This window comes from Nuphar pumila, chromosome 11, assembly GCF_984573655.1.
Source record: "Nuphar pumila chromosome 11, dmNupPumi1.hap1.1, whole genome shotgun sequence".
Taxonomy (NCBI): Eukaryota; Viridiplantae; Streptophyta; class Magnoliopsida; order Nymphaeales; family Nymphaeaceae; genus Nuphar; species Nuphar pumila.
This window is the reverse complement of record NC_143259.1, coordinates 104,845,274-104,865,669: the sequence shown is the minus strand read 5'-3', so window position 1 is coordinate 104,865,669 and position 20,396 is coordinate 104,845,274. Positions and strand designations below refer to the sequence as shown.

At 37.1% G+C, this 20,396-nt stretch overlaps 1 protein-coding gene across 5 annotated transcripts in view; it reads right to left on the bottom strand.

Moving 5' to 3' along the window:
* Nucleotides 1–17,301, bottom strand: part of LOC149822676 (SAC3 family protein A-like) — an 83,035-nt gene extending 65,734 nt beyond the window's left edge. For 2 of the 5 annotated variants that reach the window (XM_089979968.1, XM_089979970.1), the window contains exons 1-3: nt 17,075–17,301; nt 16,898–16,973; nt 12,346–13,204 (exon numbers count right to left, since the gene is read on the bottom strand). In XM_089979968.1, coding sequence (XP_089836094.1) covers nt 12,346–13,137 — 792 coding nt within the window. In that variant the 5' untranslated portion in view covers nt 13,138–13,204; nt 16,898–16,973; nt 17,075–17,301. Of the gene's footprint in view, nt 1–12,345; nt 13,205–16,897; nt 17,032–17,074 lie in introns of those variants that run through there. The other 3 variants (XM_089979969.1, XM_089979971.1, XM_089979972.1) reach the window with 3 other exon arrangements.
* Between the last annotated feature and the right edge of the window lie 3,095 nt (nt 17,302–20,396).

Below are 20,396 nucleotides of genomic sequence, written 5' to 3'. Positions count from 1 at the left end.
ACAGGCCCAGTAAAAAGAGACATTCTTGATTTGCTTGCGACAGAGGCATCATGAGCTTTAAGGATTAGAATATGTTGCAATTTGCAGATTTTTTCTCTCAATACATGTGCCGCCCGTATTAAAGATTTTTCTCTACTGTTTAAGAATGATTTTCTTTGGTTAACCATTGTATTTACTGTATCTGGATTTTACGCTCATAATATTAATGGAAATCCGCCAACCTTTTAACAAAGATCATCACCATAACTTCCTCCGAATGAAACCTATTAGTGATAACAGGACAATGATGCAGACATACAAATGGGCCTGGTCTCGACAATCATACAGCCATCCAAAACCCTTTTAATTTAAGGTACTGTTCAAAAATAATAATTGTAGCATAATAAAGTCACCAACTAAACATAGGCACCTATTAGGAGGAAAGTCATCAAACACTAATTCAATTCTTTAATAACCTATGTCACCTGGGTGCCGGTACGGAGGATACAAGGCATCAATTCCAAAAAATGTGGGTACGGGAACATGGCTATATATATTAAATATCACATAAGTACAAAATAAACAGAATATAATCTATAAATATGCTAGATCTAAAATATATATTACATATTGAAAATATAAAGTTATAAACTGAAAATATAATTATAAATTAAATATAAACTTGTATGTACGGAGGGTAAAAGGGTGTGTCCATGTGTCGACGCGGGTTGACACGGGTACGGAGGGCAAAATGGAGTGTCCGGGTACCATAGCTAACAACAATTCCTCTAAAAATAACAGCCAATAAGTAATGGAAGTTTTATGTTACAAGATCAGATATCATCTTGAAACTCTTGATAAAATGTATATATATATATGAGTGTCTATATACATATATGAGTGTATATGTATATATCAGAGTTACCGGAAGCTTCTTAGATAGGTGAAAACTTGCTTCCCGGAAACTCGCTTCAGAAGTGTGATACTCCTCGCTTCAGAAACTTGATGAGAACCTCGATTCCCCCACGCTTCTCCTACACTTCCCACAAGCTTCATTTATTCTTATTATATGTTCTCTTACTCAACTTTTCATGTTTTTTATGTGTTTTCTCTAACTCTTCTCACTCACTTCCATGTGCTTTCACTAAATTGGTAGTTATCATTTTCAGATTTTGTTAAAAATTTAATTCTTACACTAAAAAATCATGAAATTTAGTATTAGTCACTTTTATTTTAGTTTTTATTTGTGTTTTATTTTGATTCTCATTCAATTCTTATATATTTTTTTTATTCATCGCTTCCCGCTTCCTATATATTTTAAAATGCATCGCTTCTCGCTTCCGCTTTCTGTATCGTTTTCCACTTCCTAGTCTGGCAACCTTGGTATATATATTATATACATTTTTTTTGTTTTAATATTGTAATAGGTTTTTTCCATGTAGGGGCATTTTGGTCATTTGTACACATGTAATAAGTACCGCCCGTTAGGGGCAGTTTTGTCATTGTATTTTTTTATCTTTTGTCTTTTTCCCTCTTATACGAGGGTATATTGGACTTTGTCCAATATAGTAGTTGGGATCTTCCCAAACGGCTATATGATGACCTATGTCACAAGGACTCGGCCAACTAGGTGCCGCACCCGCGTCGACGTGATGAGACATGGGTGCGGCACCCAGTGCGGTCAACCTAGCTTTGGATGCGGTCAACGCACCCAGGGTCATTTATGTCCAACTTTTAGACTATATATATAATTTTTTATATTTTTGCCGCACCCCCACACCCAAGTTTTTTGAAAGTGCCGCACCCCCTACCTGCACCCATGTGACATAGATGGTAACCCATGTAGCCTATATAAAGGGGTAAATAGTAAATACCCCTTATTTCTAATGTTTTCCTAAGCATTCTATGTCAATAAAGATTATTATTTTTTATGGTTTTTGTGTTCTTTTGTGTATGCTCTTTGGTGCCTCTTATGATCTCATGTATTTGCCATTAATTGGCTTGTGTATTGTCCCTTTGTGGATTTGTGCTTGTGCATATTTAGGCTCTTTGTAGCCATTGTATGCACTTAGGTGCCTTTGTATTGTGTTTGGCATTTGTACAAGAGTTGCCAGTCAGGGAAGCGGGAAGCGATTCGAGAAGCAAGAAGTGACGCATTTTCAAAATTTTAGGAAGTGGGAAGCACGGGACTACTTAAAAGCAGACCAGGAATCGTCTTGAAAGCCACCTAGGAAATGAAAGGGAAGTGAGGAGGAAGTGAAAAAAGAGAAAAAAGAAAGAAAAATAAAAATAAAAACAAAAACAAAAAAATGAAAAAGAAGGGGAAGCGAGTTCCCATTTAGGGAGGTGTGTTTCCCAAATTTTTTTAGTGCTTCCCAGCACGTTTCGGAAGCACTACGTTTTGCGCTTCCAAAACGTGTTTCAGGAAGCACGCTTCCCTGTACCCTATGGCGCTTCCGGTAACTTTGATTTGTATTGTCCCTCATAGGACTTGTTCTTGTGCTTATGCACACTATGATTTGCTTTCCACTTGATTTCATGACATGGTACCAGAGCCAAGAAAATTTTCTTGGTATTTTGCTTCTTTGGGTCTTGGGACTCTTTGGTTCGAGTTCGTGCTTCGTAAAAAAATCGTGATCGATGTCTGACTTGGATTCAAGGGAGATTTTGACCCGGTATGTATCTTAAATCTTTATATTATTTTTACTTTGTCTATCTCATGCATTATGCATGAGAAAACACTCAGTTTTTTTTATCTTTAAAAATTTATTTGTTATTTTTTTAAAAACTAAACCTTTAAATGCTTTTCAAATTTATTATTGGATTTATTTAAAAAATCATTATTAAATATTTTATAAGGTTTATACTATTTATTTGATTTTGTGAAATGATATTTATACGATCTAGTGTTCCTGAGCATGTGTTTTTGGCACTTAGAAGCTTTATTCGAGCACTTTATGGTTATAAATATCAAAACATGTCTTTATGTATGACTTCAAATTTCATGTCCTTTTGGTTTTTAGGCTTGTGTTCTTTCCTCTTGTGAGGTGTTTATTGTGAGTGCACTCATTGCACTTGAATGGTTTGTGCTTTACATGCATAGTGCATCATAATCATTAATAAAAATATTTACTAAAAAGGTTTTTGTGAGGGTTCTCTTTGGAGACCTTAGTGGCATTTGTGACTTGTGATTGTGTTATTTTTAGGTCATATGGCTCTTTAGTAAACATTATCTTACATGTTTTTACATCACATGAGAATTTAAGCATAATGCTTCTTGCATGATTTGAGGATCAATAAAAGATTATTTTATTATTTGATCCTTCTTTGTGTGTATCCCCTTTGTGGGACTTGTGGGTGTGTCACCACTTTTGTGCTTGTCCAATTTTGGTTTTCGGTGGACTTTTGCTTATGGTCGAAGACTCCTTGATTCTTCACATGCATTAGATCTATAGGATCATATTGTTCTTTGGATATTATAATGTCTCTCTTTATGCATTCTTTGTGCATTATTGTGAGCTTAATGAAACAATATTTTTTTATAAGGGTGTGCTTTCTCATCCTTGGTGGCTTATGTTTTATTGCCTTATAGGCATGTGTTTGTGCCCTTAATGGCCTTGAATGTGGATTTGTGAGAATTAATTAACATTTTAAGAATTGTATGTTCTTGTCTTAGTGGCAATGTGATTATTTCACTATTGGCTATTTCCCTCTTGAATTACTATCTCATTGCCTTCCTTATAAGGCTTTATGTTTTTTGAATTGTTGATGAATATTATTGTATGTCTTATATGTGGCCTCATGAGGTTTTTAGTGACTTGTTTGCATCTTGTCATATGATTGACATAGCTATTGCTTATAACCTCTTTTTTTAAAGTGTTTTTTTAAGGGTTTTTTATTGGCTTCTTGCACCTTTGTGTTGTGGAGCCAGAGTTAGTTGTTGAGGTGAGTTATGTGTGCACCTCTATCTTCTTGTCAGTATAGATTGCCACGTTTATGAGTGTCGTGTTGGCACTTGTTTTGGTTCTGACTGACAGTTGGTTGACCTCTGATTGTATAAGTGAATTGTATCACTCAATTGCTTATTTGGCCTTTGTTGATTATTGAATACTTGTAGCGATCTTCATTAGTGATGGCTCAATCAGTTTGTTTTTGTTTACCTCTCTTGTTTTCTCCACTCTTTCCTCTTAATTGAGTAATATTTCTTTGGATAAGAGATTTTGTTTTATCAGAGTGGTGAGTTATGTGCACCTGTTAAAACTGATGTTGTTTACAGCTTTACAATCATTTGTGAGGTGAGGGATATGCACCTCTTGTGGTTGTAGCCAGTTATTATTGTCAGTTTAGATAGTCGGTATTTCTGGTACATGGTCACTGTTATGGTTATTGCTGACATTTATATTTGATATCTTGTCCTACACACTGATATACTTGAATTTTGAAGATATTGAGTTTGAGGTCAAAGAGGTGATTGCTTGTAGTGAGCAAATTGTTGTTGAAATTTGAAAATATCATTTCTTATGATATAATTAAAATTGTTGTTGTATGTGAGATTTTTAAAATATCTCCATGTGTTTTCTAATCTTTTTCGGTGCTCGTTTCCCTTGTATGGAAAAAGGTTATCCATTGAATAAGTTTCATGAATTTTGTGTGCATTCTCTCCTTGGGTTGTGTGTCCTCTTGGTCCTTTGTGACTTTTATGCATGAACTCATATTTGGGTTGTGTGTGCCTTTTTGCCTCGTGTGGATAAACTCTATTGGGTTATCATGCACTATTATGTGCATTAAATATGCTATAATTGCATGTTGGATATATATATATATATATAATGTTGAAGATATTTAGATTTGTTCCATGTTGGTTATCTTGCATTTTTTGATGAATTTAATTAATTCTTCTTTTGGTGTGAGCTCCTTTGAGCCATTACATTTAATATACATGTTGTTGGGTTTTTTAAGAGTTGTATCTTATTTGAAATACTCAAGCCTTTAGGACTTTATTGCTAAATTTTTTATCTTATTGATATTTTATGTCTAACAATGGTTAATGTATCTTGCTTGAATTGTTGCTAATGTTTCTAAAATTTTCTATCATGCCTTTATGTTTTGTGGGGGAACTTAACCATCCTCTCTCTCTCTCTCTCTCTCTCTCTCTCTCTCTCTCTCTATATATATATATATATATATATATATATATATATATATTAATTTGTGTTGTTCTTGTTCAAAATATATATTTGTTTTGAAAATATATACATACATCCAATAACTAATTTTTTATCAATTGGGCTAAAAAGTTTTCTTTTAAAAAACTATTTGATTAGGATATCTTTCTTTGTGTAGTTGGAAACCATGTTTTGTACTATCTGCAGGTTCTTAAAGATGATATGGGTTGAGAAAGAAATTTTGTTTTTTATGCATCATGAACTATGTTGCCACAACACGCCAAATGATATGGGTTGAGAAAGAAATTTTGTTTTTGATGCATCATGAAATATGTTGCCACGACACGCCAAATGGGTGGTCGTACCCGTGTCGACATGTGAAAATCTCTATAAAAAGAGATTTTGTGTAAAAACACAATGCTAGAAGCACAAAGTGCACAAAGGCACCAAAGAAGAACTCTCACAAGTGCACAAAGGCACGGATACAAATGCACAAGAGCATACAAAATATGAACTTCAATATATTGGGTCCCAAGAGGGGCTTTACAAAAACATAAAAGAACCTAAAGGGGATCACCCCTATTTATAAGACCATGGAGTCGTGGGGGGGGGGCTCCAATACATACGTTGGAGCCCCTCCAACCTCCAACGGTTAGAAATGTAACCGTTGGAGGGTGCTCCAACCTATGTATTGGGGGCCCACATGTTACATCATTAATAAATGAATGGAAACGGACAAAAAATAAAAAAGAAATACAAAAAGAAAAAGAAGAAAACAAAATACAACATATTCTCAAATGAGAATGTGTAAAATATGTGAATTTACATAAATACCCTTATCGGGTTTAACATATATATATATATATGATATATATATGATATATATATATATATATGTATATCTATCTTTCTCTCTCTCTCTCTCTCTCTCTCTCTATATATATATATATATGAATATATATATATAAGATACACTACATTTTAACGCATCTCCTCAAACTTAGGGTGACACAACCGAAAGTTTGCTAAGAAGGAAGTTAAATCTTGCAGAGCACAACGCCTTGGTGAATAAGTCTGTCAGTTGATATTCTGATGTAACATAAGAAAGGTCAATGGTTCTTCTTAAATATTCTTCACGAACATAGTGGCAGTCCATCTCGATATGCTTCGTGCGCTCATGAAATGTGTGATTGTTGGCAATGTAGATTGCACTTTTATTATCACAACATAATTTTTTGGACCCTTGAACTTGAATATTCATATCTTTTAACAAGGTGTGAATCCAAACTATCTTCATGGTGATAAATGTCATGGCTCGATACTCAGCTTCGGTGGATGAAAGCGATACTTTCTGTTGCTTCTTACATCTCCAAGAAATTAATGATTCACCGAAAAAAAATACAAAAACCAGTGGTGGAGTGACGGTTATTTGAGTCACCTCCCCAATTAGAATCAGTATAAGCAATTAAGCTTAATTTAGAAGAAAAAGATAGAAATACTCTCTTGTTTACTGTATCCTTTATGTATCTGATGATGCGAAGGATGGTGCTCATATGGACTGTAGTAGGTGCATGTTAAAATTGACTGGTGACATGTACTACATGAGAAATATCAGGCCTAGTAATGTTGAGATACGTTAGGGATCCAACCAATTGCCCGCAAGGTGTGGGATCTTTTAGAAAAATGCCATCATCAATCTTCATCTTCGAACCCACAATTTCAGGAGTTTCACAGACCTTGTCATTTGTGATTCCTGATCGGTCAAGAATCTCACAAGCAAGTTTAGTTTGAGACAGAAAGTAACCTCTGTGAGAAAAAGCAACCTCAATTCTCAAAAAATGTCAAAAGACCTAAGTCTGACATCTCAAATTTTGAGGTTAAGATCCTTTAGCATCATCTCATGTTATCAACATGTCATCAACATATAACAATAATATAATAATTCCTGCATCAGATTTCTTAACAAACAATACATTATCAGTATAACATGAAGAAAAACTATTTTCAGTCATTACATTGTTAAACCTATTATGCCAAGCTTTGGGGGCTTGTTTCAAGCCATAAAGAGCTTTACGAAGACGAGGAACTTTATTTTTAGGAATTTTCATACCAGGTGGAGCATCCATGTAGACTTCTTCAGTAAGGTCTTCATTTAAAAAGACATTTTTGACATCCATTTGATAAATATTCTATTTTACAATGGACGCAATGGTGACGAGACATCTGACAATAACCATACGAGCTACTGGAGCAAATGTCTCTTCATAGTCAATCTCGTATTCTTGACTATATCCTTTAGCTACTAGACGAGCTTTATACCTCTCAAGAGATCCATCACACTTAGTTTTGACTTTGAACACCCATCTGCATCCTATAGTTTCTGGGAAGCGTTTGAAATTCCCAAGTGTTGGCTTTCCTAAGAGCTTTGAGTTCACTCTTCATGGCTTCTCTCCGTTCGATACATTGTTTGGCATCTTCAAAAAAATTTGGTTCAAAATATGAGTGAATGGCACTTAAGCAAGCCCGATATTTAGGAGAGAAAGAATCAAAGGATACGAATCTGGAGGGAGTTCTTCTAATTCTTTCGGTTCTTCTAAGATTTGAATCATGACTGAAGATAGATTTGCTAGGTTCACTATATTGCTCGATAGCACTTCTAAAGGTGCTTCTATCTCTATAAGAATAAGTGAGTCTCTAGTTATATTTTCTTCTTGAGGTAGTAGGGTTAGAATTATTGTTGATCACAACCACCTCATTGTCACTGTTATATGTTGATTAATCATCACTAGAGATGTCATCATCCTTAGATAATAGATAAAAAAAAAGGAATAGTCGGCATTTTCTAGATGAGATTCACTTTTTTCAAAACCACTATCATTTTCCAAAAAAGTTACATTCCTTGAGACATATAAGTTATCATTCCTAATATCATAACATCAAAATCCTTTTTGGGTTTCGGAATAGCCAAGAAAAGCACAGGGAATGGCTTTTGGTGAGAGTTTATCATTTTTATCTATAAGGACAAAGCACTTAAAACCAAAAATTTTCAACCTATTATAATCGGGTTCTTTTTCATATAGAATCTCAAAATGAGACTTTATCTAGATTTTTGGATGGAAGACAGTTAATAAGATATACGGAAGCAAGAGTCGCCTCAACCCAAAAAAAAATTGGAATACTTTGGGAAATAAGAAGGGTTTTAGTGGTTTCAATGATATGCCTATGCTTCCTTTCGGCCAAACCATTTTGTTGTGGGGTCTTAAGACACGATCTTTGATGAACAATATCATATTCTTCAAGATATTTCTTAAACTCATTAGAAAGATATTCACCTCTGAAATCGGTCTTAAATATCTTTAAATCACTATTAAACTGATTTTTGATCATCATATGATATGATTTAAAACATAAAAAAACTCCATGCTTATGTTTGAGAAAATATATCCAACAATATCGTAAAAAATCATCCACAAAATTCACATAATAGGCAAAACCTCCCTTGGATATGACGGGTGCCGGTCCCCAGACATCCAAATGAATAATTTCAAAAGATTTAGTGGTAAACATAGATCATTGTTCAAAAGGTATACTTCTCATTTTTCCAAGAATGCAATATTTACAAGAGAAAGTACTTTTACAAAGATTTTTGACAAAATGCAAATAAGACAACTTGGTAATGTTGGGATGGCTAAGTCTTTTGTGTCAAACATTTATGTCTTCATGTTGGGACACAATACAAAAGGTGGTTTTAGGGATTTGGAGAGAGTCTGTATAGTACAAGTCTCCCTTCCTAGAGCCTTTTCCCAATCAACCTCCCAGATCAATGATCCTGTATTAAAAAATTATTAGATGAGAATTGAATGTCACACCCAAGGTCCAAGAGTTGAGAGACGGAAAGTAAATTTAAATTCAATTTTGGTATAAATCTAATTTTAGGAATAAATAAGTTTTGGGTTTCGAAATTTTCAATTCCCTTAATTTCAAGAGAAGTGCCATCCACATTTGAGACAAAAGATGGTGACGAATTTTTAGAATATTCGGAAAGAGAAGAAATGTTTAGAGACATATGAAATGATGCACCCGAATCTAAAAGCCAAGAAGTTTTACCTAGAAAGAAAGGAGTGGATACGGCAGCACCGGAAATAGCTCCATTAAGAAGAGGTTGAAGAGCTTCCATAATTTGATTTAGAGAGAGAGCTCCACTTGTAGATTCCTCTTTTTGTGGTTAAGATGTGGTTGTCATTGCTAGTAATTTCTTCCATTTAGGACAAACCGGTTTGATATGACTCGATTCCTTGCAAAAATAGCACAATTTTGCTATAGTCCCTTCTTCTGCCTTGACCACCATTGGATCCTTGATTTTGATTTTTAAAATGAGGAGGTTTATATGTCCTCAAGTTGTTGTCGGGCCTAGAAACGGCATTTGCTCCATCGCATTCTTCTTGATTTGTGGGCATTGCAAGAACACTTGAATTTTGCTTGCTAATGCCCATACGAGTTTTCTCTCCACTTAATTTGGTAATGACATCTTCAAGAGAGAGAGAGGTGAAGGAGGATAGAAGAGAAGATCTTATTTGTTCAAACTCGGGCCTTAGCCCATTCAAAAAGTTAAAAAAACGATCTTCTTCTAATTGTTTATGACGAAGCTCTATGGCTTCACCACTCCACTTAGGTTCGAGCATAGCAAGTTCATCCCAAATGGAGAAGAGTTCGGTAAAGTACTCCCTTATAGTCATCTCCCCTTGAAGAAGGGTTAGCGCCCTCTTTTGGAGGTAATACTTGTGGGATAAGTCCCTAGAAGCCTTTTTAAACTTTATAATGTTGGCGTTGATTCTTGTTTCAAATGAGGAAAAGATCCATGACAAGATCTTGAAGTTCATCATTTCTCACTCCTCATGTTTTCTACTATACTCCTCAAGAGCCTTAGCTCTTTCATCTCCCTCAATAATTTTGATTTCCCCTTCTTTAATCAAGGTAATTTTAGGCTCTGGTTCCGGAATCGAGCCTTGAACGTAACCACAAAGCCTTTTCCTTTAATAACAACTTTCATATTTTCGGCCCACATGTGATAATTGAAGTCATTGAGCTTGAAACCAAGAGAAAAAATGAGAATCTTTTTCACCCATTAGAGAGATAAGATGAGAGAAAAGAATACGTACCACAATAAGATTTTAAGTCTTACTTGTTGTAGTAATCTTCTAAAATATTGGATAAAGAAGAGTCTTCACGCCAATTACCAAAAAGTTGAAGGCACACTTTTCGAGGCACTCAATATTGTGAAGAACCACACCAATTTCTTTCCCCAATCAACCACGCTCTGATACCATGTGAAAATCTCTATAAAAAGAGATTTTGTGTAAAAACACAATGCTAGAAGCACGAAGTGCACAAAGGCATCAAAGGAGAACTCTCACAAGTGCACAAAGGCACGGATACAAATGCACAAGAACATAAAAAATATCAACTTCAATATATTGGGTCCCAAGAGGGGCTTTACAAAAACATAAAAAAACCTAAAGGGGATCACCCTTATTTATAAGACCATGGGGGGGGGGGGGGGGGGGGGGGGGGGGGCGCTCTAATACATACGTTGGAGCCCCTCCAACGGTTAGAAATGTAACCGTTGGAGGGTGCTCCAACCTATGTATTGGGGGCCCACATAAAAAAGAAATACAAAAAGAAAAAGAAGAAAACAAAATACAACATATTCTCAAATGAGAATATGCATAAAATATGTGAATTTACATAAATACCCTTATCGGGTTTGATATATATATATAAAAGATACACTATATTTTAACACATGCATCGACACGGATACGAGTAGCGGCCGTAGTGCAGGTATGCCACAGGTCGGGTCCCACACTGCGTCGGATCAGGTTGGGTCGGGTCTAATTCAGACCTGAAACTCAGAAAAACAGAATAAAACAAAACAAAAGCAAAATCACCCCCCACCCCCGAAATCTCTCTCTCTCTCTCTCTCTCTCTCTCTCTCTCTCTCTCTCTCTCTCTCTCTCTCTCTCTCTCTCTCTCTCTCTCATCTTCTCCCTCTTTGTCTCCCTTTCTCTTGTCTTCCCCATCTTGTTTCCCCCATTCTTTTGGTAATCACACCGTAAGTTTGAGGGAGAGTGTTATATATATATATATATATATATATATATATATATATATATATATATATATATATATATATAATTGTTTTATTATTGTAATAGGTTTTGCCCATGTAGGGGCATTTTGGTCATTTGTACACATGTAATAAGTACTGCCCATAAGGGGGCAGTTTTATCATTGTACAATTTTTCTTGTCATTTTCCCTCTTATATGAGGGTATATTAGACTTTGTCCAATATAGTCGTTGGGGATCTTCCCAATGGCTTTATTTATAGTTGTTTGGGATCTTCCCAACAGCTATATTTATAGCTATTGGGATGATCCCAACCGCTATATGGACCCATGTAGCCTATATAAAGGGGTAAATACCCCCATTTGTTTCTAATGCTTTCCTAAGCATTCTATCTCAATAAAGATTATTATTTTTTATGTTTTACTTTTTTGTGTTCTTTTGTGTATGCTCTTTGGTGCCTCTTATGATCTCATGTATTTGCCATTCATTGATTGGCTTGTGTATTGTCCCTTTGTGGACTTGTGCTTGTGCATTTGTAGCCATTGTATGCACTTAGGTGCTTTTGTATTGCCTTTGGCATTTGTATTATCCCTTACATGACTTGTTAGTTTGCTTATGCACATTATGGTTTGCTTTCGGCTTGATTTCATGACAACTCTATCATGCCATCTATTAAAAAATTCCAGTGATAAACAAGAAGTTTGAAATACCAGTGTTAGTCACTTTATGTACAGAAACAAAAACAGAAATCAAAACAAGAACTAGGCCTGTTAAGAACATTAAGAGAAGAAGCAAAGAAAAAGCACTCTGAGATCCCCAGTGGACAATGCACATGAAAACCTGCAAGCAGAGTGAAACTGAAAGACAAAATAATCTCAAACAGAATAAACAACAAGTACTGATAACATTCACAACAACAACAATAGGAACAATGACAGTTGAGATAACAGTGTCACGCTATCATTGTTGTTACTGCTGTTAACAAGAAGAAGAAGAAGAAGAAGAAAACGAGGCAAGTTTAGCTGGAATTCTTTCCTTCCTCACACATGGAGCTAAATACAAAAGCTAACTAACCTGGACGGATGCTCCAGGGAAGTTGGACTCTGGTTTACAGGATGAGCAGGTTCCAGGTGGTGGAGGTTGAGTGTTTGGAACTGCATACCCACTGCCAACACCTGGAACTGGACAGCCCATAGGAGGTGTAGCAATAATCGATGTGCTTTCAGTACCAGGTGCACAGCTTACATCAGGTGCAGTTTGACCATAATAATTTGTTGCCCATGGATTACAATGCTGTGGATACTGATGCTGACTCACACCACTACTACTAGCAGCATGAGCGCCATTAGAATCTGCTGCCATGTAGTTTGGATAAGGGTAATTTCCATAATTACCAGTGCTCCACAAGCTGCTCTGATTATTATAGCCACTACTCTGGTATCCTCCAGTGGTCTGATAAACAGCAGGATCGTAGTAAGTGCCTGAGTAACTTGGCCCCAGACTAGTGTTTGCATTCGGAAATGAATTAAGAGGCTGATAAGAACCTGTGTTTTGGTATGTTCCCACTTGCTGAGAGTAAGAATGATTTCCTTGCTGCTGATAGGCATAGTAATAATTTTCATATCCTGTATTGCTATATCCATAGGGGTAGGTGGAATTTGGGTAATAGCCATAACCAGCATAACTGTGTGATTCATTTGCTGGCGTCAAACTTGAGGTTGATATGTTGCATGTAGAACTGGAACCATTGTGAAGGTCACTTGAAACTGCTGATTCTGACAGCTGATCATGATTATAGCCAGATATTGATGGCAAACTTCCCACAGTTGATTTAGTATCAGTTTTGTGGACAAAATTGTCAGCCATGGACCTGACTTGCAATGAAGTTGGAAGATCTCACGAAACTAATAACATACTCCCCCTTGGCCACTACCTGACACCGCACATTAATAGCAGAGGAGGAAAAACCATTAATTCTTGCAAAACCAAATTGCATTGGCCTCAAAAAGCAATCTAGAAAATGCAGAACAAAAATAAAACACGGCTGCAATTGGATGGCAATGTAACACAAACTTATTGTTAAATTAGTTTAAAATGCTAGTTCTCAAAATGGAGATTTCAAAAACCCAATTTTCTGGTTTGGATGACAAATTGTTAATCTTTCTTTATGTACTGGACTTCAAATGAATTTTTTTATTTAAACCATGCATGCACAAACATACTACATCATCAATCTCTTCCTCTTCTTCATCAATTATCACAGCCACCATCTATAGTATTTATCATAAACTATCACCGATAGCAAGACGTCATCGATCACTGGTTGTCAGACTCTGGTGCTCATAGGCCAAATTTCATTTCTGGGTTCCTTCAGCACAATCAGGGTGATCTCCGTTGAAGAATAAGCTGGAGACCTCTTCGTTGAACAAAACGGTGTCCACTCAGCCAACTGCTCACCGCAGTCACCTGCACATCACCTGTTAGTTGAACATATAGGTCTAGGATCAAATCTGACCAGAGGTGCTCCCAATTTCATCACTCTAGCTTCTGATCTCATTTCTAAGGCCCAGATCATTGTTTTGAGAGAAATCTGCCGGTAGATCCTCAAGAAAACACGGTAAAGTGCTTAGTTGAATTCATATGTTCTACCAGACTATCGCTAGAAGGCTTCAACAACCTGAGGCTTAAGACGGCCACTGGAGATTCCCTCCGATATTTTGGGTATATTGGATCCCTGAGATTCCTTGTTTAACATCAAAAGCATCTTTGCTGAGGGAATTGGCCTAGAACCACCGTTCTTGGCTCCAAGATTCAACCGAACAGTCCTACCGAGTAGCCGAGTCTGAGCTCAGGTGTGGTGCATGGGTGTCGAATCGCACCAGATATTGGATTCCTACTTCAGGGTGAACCACACGCACACACACATAATATATATATATATATATATATATATATATATATTTATATATATATATATAGACAGAGAGAGGAGTCCAAGGAAAGGTGTGATTCTTAATTCCATAAATAGGATAGAATGGATAACTATCATAGAACAAGTTTTCCAACAATATTTTAAGATCATATCAAAGAGCATGGTACAATTTGTTGTAACTATTGTAGGCATACAATAGAATGCACTCCTTTGTATTGGAAAAAGGGGTATATCATGCTATATCATATGATACATAGTGAATCACAAATATGAATATTTTTTTATTTTTCCACAAAATTTCTCATGTAATTTTTTTAGTTACTTTTTCACTTATCACAAGACTTTTTTTTACCTAGACTTTATTATGATCATATTTACCATATTGATAAAACCCCCCAATTCTCTTGATTATTATGAAGAGTATATAGGACCAAACATACACTAGAAAGACAAGCGGAGATGATTTTAGGGAAAAAACAATTATTTTGTTTTTTGCATTTATTGTGATCAGCAAAAGAGAATAATAAGGGACACAGAGAAACTTTTCTATATAATGTATTTATAATTGTTGATATTTTATTATACACTTTGACGTTAATATTTGTTGGTTGACGTTTTATTTACAACATTATACGGTGCAGCTTATTATTAAATCATTTAAAGTGGTAATGGTTGACCCTCTAAATGCACATTATAAAATGCTTTTTATAACACTGGAATCATAATAGTTATTATTGATGTCAAGAAATATTTGTTAATTTATTACCATGTTATTTTTACAATTAGGCTTCTTTTAATGTGGTGGTGGTGCTTAAGCACGGATGATGGTTGGTGAATAAATCTGCTGAAAGCCAAATATGGGTTAAACTGCATGGTCTGGCAGTGGGCAGCACGTAGAAAATGGAAGAAAGGCTTTAGTTTTTGAAAAGATCCAATTGTGGTTCTAAGAACACATTAGGATCAAACTTGGAGTTCGGAATTCCACTCTTTTCTGAAAGACAGATAGATGGTAGACCAAAGGCTAAGGACTTAATTCCCTTAATTCTTTCATTGTCGGTCTGTTGAAAACAGAATGATTCATCAAGCCATTTCTTTCAAAACCTCCACCCCCTTATAATAATAGGGTACTTGACTTTTGGGGGGAATTGCTTCACACATGACTATGATAGATAGCCCTCTCAATACCTTAGTGGAGCTTTGCATTCCGTTCATGGGTCCAACCAACAATTCATTTCTCAAAGCAACAGTTTAGAGAGAGACTTTTTTTGGGGGTATGTAGCCATAATTTACAAGAACATTTTGTAGCATTTGTAAGACGAGGAAGGCTTAAGGATTTACCCGGCGGCAATATGCTACATTGTTTGAGGAATATTAATTCCCAAAATGCGGGTGAAAATCCATTTAGTGATGCCTAATGCCTAAATGACTCTAATTCTGTCAATTCGTATCTATCAAGACATTGCCCAATCTTCAACAATAAGCTTAAACCCAACTCATTCACCTCATTCATTAAGAATGTTGATCCAGAAAAAAGCACAAAAGGGCATGGAAACAAGCTGGATTCGGACATCGATATCATACCTACTGAATCTTATTAGAGAATATAAAAAGAACCATCTAATTTGCTCCATAGCACAATGTTGGTCAACTTGTGGCTCGTTCATCTCACTCTTTAGGAGCCTCAAGGATGAAGATTTCAAAACCGAATGAAGCTTACAGCTGCACATGCAACCCATAGTTATGCCAGATAACATTGGTGGATGCTATCTAAAAAAATACTTGAATACTAAATAAAGTGAAAACAGGAGTGTCCACAAGTATAGCTGTATAGGTGTCGGGATGCTAGGTGCCAGGCATGGAGTAGCTGGCTGATAGGAGTGGCCATATAACATAGAATTGAGTCCCTTAAGTATATCCAAATAGAACCTTATCTATTATCTTTACATCTGCTTGTTGGTCTTTGCACTTGTACTTAAGTTGAGAGTTCGAACTTCAAACTAACCACGTGTTGATTATGGTAGCCTGAGTTGGAAATTTCTGATTCAACACCCGCTTCACAATTATCTGCATGCATTTCCCTATGCATATTTAAACTTATGGTGATATATATGAGCTTAATTCTATTAGTAGGCTTTCTCATGTTCTGATCTTGATGTTTCTCCTCTAAAATCAATTCCATTTATGATGCCGGTAATCCAATTCAACTTCTTGATACTCCAAACTTTACTTGTACTGTTAATCCCACCCATTGTTAAGAACCACATATTTAGCTGGTTTTTCATGTGCCACCTTTTCTAACCGTGAGAGATTGAAACCACAAGACTCATTTAACTTTGACTGTTGTTAGATTAAGAACACTAGATGCACATACAAGCGCACTGTACACCTGCACAGGTACAAAAACCTGTGCACATGCATATTTACTCATGCTAAAAGCTTTTACTTCAAAATCATAAAACTACTGGATTTCAACATCAAGCGCGAACAAATACCAAGCCTAGACGACCATACTCGACGTTTCTAACCACACAAACAACCATGCATAAGGTCATGCTCGATTTGCACAACACGCAGAAGAAGAAAACTAAAACAAAGTCACAGTAAACAAAAATGACGAACAAAAATACCAAAACAAGGAGAAGCAGAAAAAAAAAGAGGAAGAATCATGAGCAACAAAACCCATATGCACCATACCTTACGAAGTTACAAAACCCAACACCATTCCAGAAAATCTCGTCTTCACCCCAATCTCCAGAGAAAAACCCTAAGCCTGTCAAGCGTCACCGAAGCAACACGGCTGTCAAGCATTTGAACCAAACCCTAACCTTCAAAAACTCAAACTCCTATCCAATTGTGAAGAAAAACACTAACTTCGACAAGATAACCTCAAGAATTGAACGCCGCGGAGCAGACCGGCCGCCGGATCGGAGAGAAAGGGAAAAACCATGCGAATGAAGCAAAGTAGAAGGGGGGAAAGGGAAAGGGAGGAAGAAACCCTTAATCTGATGAAGGAAACGAATGATGGATCGGCTGCAATGAAGGAAACGAACGAAAAAGTGAGACTCTCTCCCGCTCTCTCTCTCTCAGACAATGAAAACAGAGAGAGAAGACGACCATGACGATTGCATTTATAGGGCAGCAAAGCCTGAACATGAGTCGAATATGAGTTTTATACCCGACCCGCTCGTAGACGACGTGGATCTTGGTTATGGGTGCAGACGGATCAGATATGGATTGGATCATGCCAGATCCGAGTCCAAATCCGAAATTCAAAACAGTAGATTCGAACCAAATCCATATCTGAATCACATCCGAAGAGGTAGGGTTGGATTCAGATCCGAAATATATATGTATCAGATATAGAGCAGATCATGCCAGGTATGATTCCTAACCTCCAATGCAAACAGTAGATTTGGATCCAAATCCAGTTACGAATCAGATCCGAAGAGGTATGGTTGAATGAATTTGGGTCTGAAATATATGTGATATTATTGGATCCAGTGAAAACAGATTAAGAGCAAGCTCTTTACATGAACAAATAATGCAATCTGATCAGACTTTGATCCGAAATCTGGATCAGATGCAACCTAAAGACTAAAGTACTGATTCAAATCTGGTCTGAACCAGAAAATAATAGGATTTAGCATATCCAAATCCAATCCCAATTTGCATTCGGATCTTGCTTTAAGGAGCCCAATCTGGAAATAGCATCCCACGTTTGGATCAGATATCTGATCTGTATTGTTTGCACCCCTAAAATTTGTTTTAAGGTCCATTCGTAGACGTGTGGTTGGTTCCGGTTCAGGTTTGGTTCAGATTCAGGTTGTTGTTCCAGCCGCCAACAGATCGGGCTCACCCCAGAAGGCATGGTGCTGATTTAGATATCCAATTAGCTAACTGGATCGGATGCACACAATACAAATATTAAATGAATCTAATGCTTGGGTCTCAATCTCAAACTCCAAGTTAAGATCCAAATGTATGTATCTCTCATCCCCTCCCCAAATGGGCCAAAGAATCAGAGATGCTTGGGTCGACACGTTGGTTGCATGAAAACTGAACTTTGATGGTTAATTTTTTCTTATTATAAAGTGTTTGAAACATGCCTAAGGGGGTTGGCTTAGGGATGGCAGTGGACCGGGGGAAAGCGGGGCCCCGCCTCGCCCCGTTTGGACCGGGGATGAAGGGTATGAAACGGGGATGGAGGTGGGGGTGGAGGATAAAATCCATCCCCGCCGCGGAGGCGGGGCGGGGGTGGACCTGCACTTTTCCCCGCCCCGATCCCCGCCCCGACCACTTTTCCCCGCAATATCCCCGCCCCGCCTCATCCCCGTTTGGACCGGGGATGAAGGGTATGAAACGGGGATGGAGGCGGGGGTGGAGGATAAAATCCATCCCCGCCGCGGAGGCGGGGCGGGGGTGGAGGATAAAATTTTGAGGCGGGGCGGGGGTGGAAACCTTGTCCCCCGCCCCGCCCCACTGCCATCTCTAGGTTGGCTTAGTGGGGTGGGTCTGTGAAGCAATATTGGTCCAATAGCACTGGCTACAGTAAAAGCTTCTACAGCCCGTTGACCAAACGAGGATCCCAAATACTATAAGCAATGGGTCTTACATGTAAGGGGGTATGTACCCATGATTCAAAATTTCCTTGCCAAGCCACATGAAACTATGTTCATAAAAAGATTATTGTTAACTGCCTAAAGTGAGAAGCAAAAATATTCTGATAAAGACATTCGCATCGCCCTTCAGCGCAAGCTAATGCCTAGCATAAGCCCCGGGGCAGGGGTCCTAGCCTCAGAGTTTTATGTGGTTGGCATGACAACCGTAGGCATGGCAGATTGAGCCAGTGCGACCAGATCTTCGTGCCGAGTGCAGTTTCTTCGGGTTATAAATTTTTAAAAAAAATTGTTGGAAACGTGTTAAGAGTTTATGGCTAAAATTTGATGTTTGATGAATGTTTTAGGAAAATCTTTGTTAGTGCAAACAGGTGACAAAAAGGATTTAAGAAAATGGAGAGCTCAAGCCTAGAGGCTCGTTCTTAAGATCGCTATCTTTAGAACTTCAATCACCCTACTTCAGGAATTTCGAAGATACGAAAAAGGGTTTATTGCGATTGAGTTCTCATGATACAACTAGGCGTGAACCTCAGAGAGTCACTGCTTCGCAAGAACAGCTGACCTCTTCCCACACTTGAACTCTGCAACCCAAATCAGGAAGAAAAAAAAGAGAAAACTGGAGAGTCAGAAATTCATATCTCAAAAGATGAGAAAATGAAGAGATTTATAGACTTCTAGTAAGGTCAAAATGTTTTGCGATAAATGAGATTAAATGTCATAAATTTGATGATTTGAAAAGGTCCCTGAATGGTCACCCACCTTTAACTATAGATTAAAGGCCTTCAAAACCGTCCAACAGTCACAATGCATCATAAACTCAATATAAATTCAATTAAAACCTTTCAAATTGTCAGACATCTCAAAACCGAAAAGACAAAATGGACATTTGCGCCTCATATGCACCTTGCACCGCTGCGAGCGTGTGAAGTGCAAAGTGCACCATCAAAATGCCACATTGCACCTCAAAGTGTCTTTACGCACGCGCACATGTGAGTGTGCACAAATGACGCATCTGTTGTTGTACAATGCGCAACAATGTCCACAAGCCACCTAAAGACTCAAAGCTTACCAAATTAAAGAATAGATAACAAACCCTTTATTTAAACCATTTGAAAAACTTTTCTCTCTTAAATATGGGACTAAACATTTTCAAAGCACTTTTGGTGGGAAACAAAACTTAAAAGGATTTTATATTTTATAACTTTTCTAACAATCTTAGATTCACGTAAAGAATGCCAATACCATGTAAAATTGTCTGAAGTACCACCTTCTAAGGTGTTGTGATGTTGACGATGCTTCTGAAAGAAGCACAAAAGAAATTGTGATCATGCAAATCTAAACCAGATTATGTAGAACAGAACTTGATGATTTTCAAGATGCAGCTTTTTTGTTTCATTCAAATTCATTTTAAACCATCAACTGAATGCACATTCAGATCTTACTTCATTAGCCAGATTCATTTTCACCAGTATTTGGCAACTTGTGGAACATTTGGCAGTTTGGGACCTTGTTGTTGGCAAGGACACTGGCTACCAAACAGCTGATGGTACCATGCCACTTAAATCCTGGATTGCCAA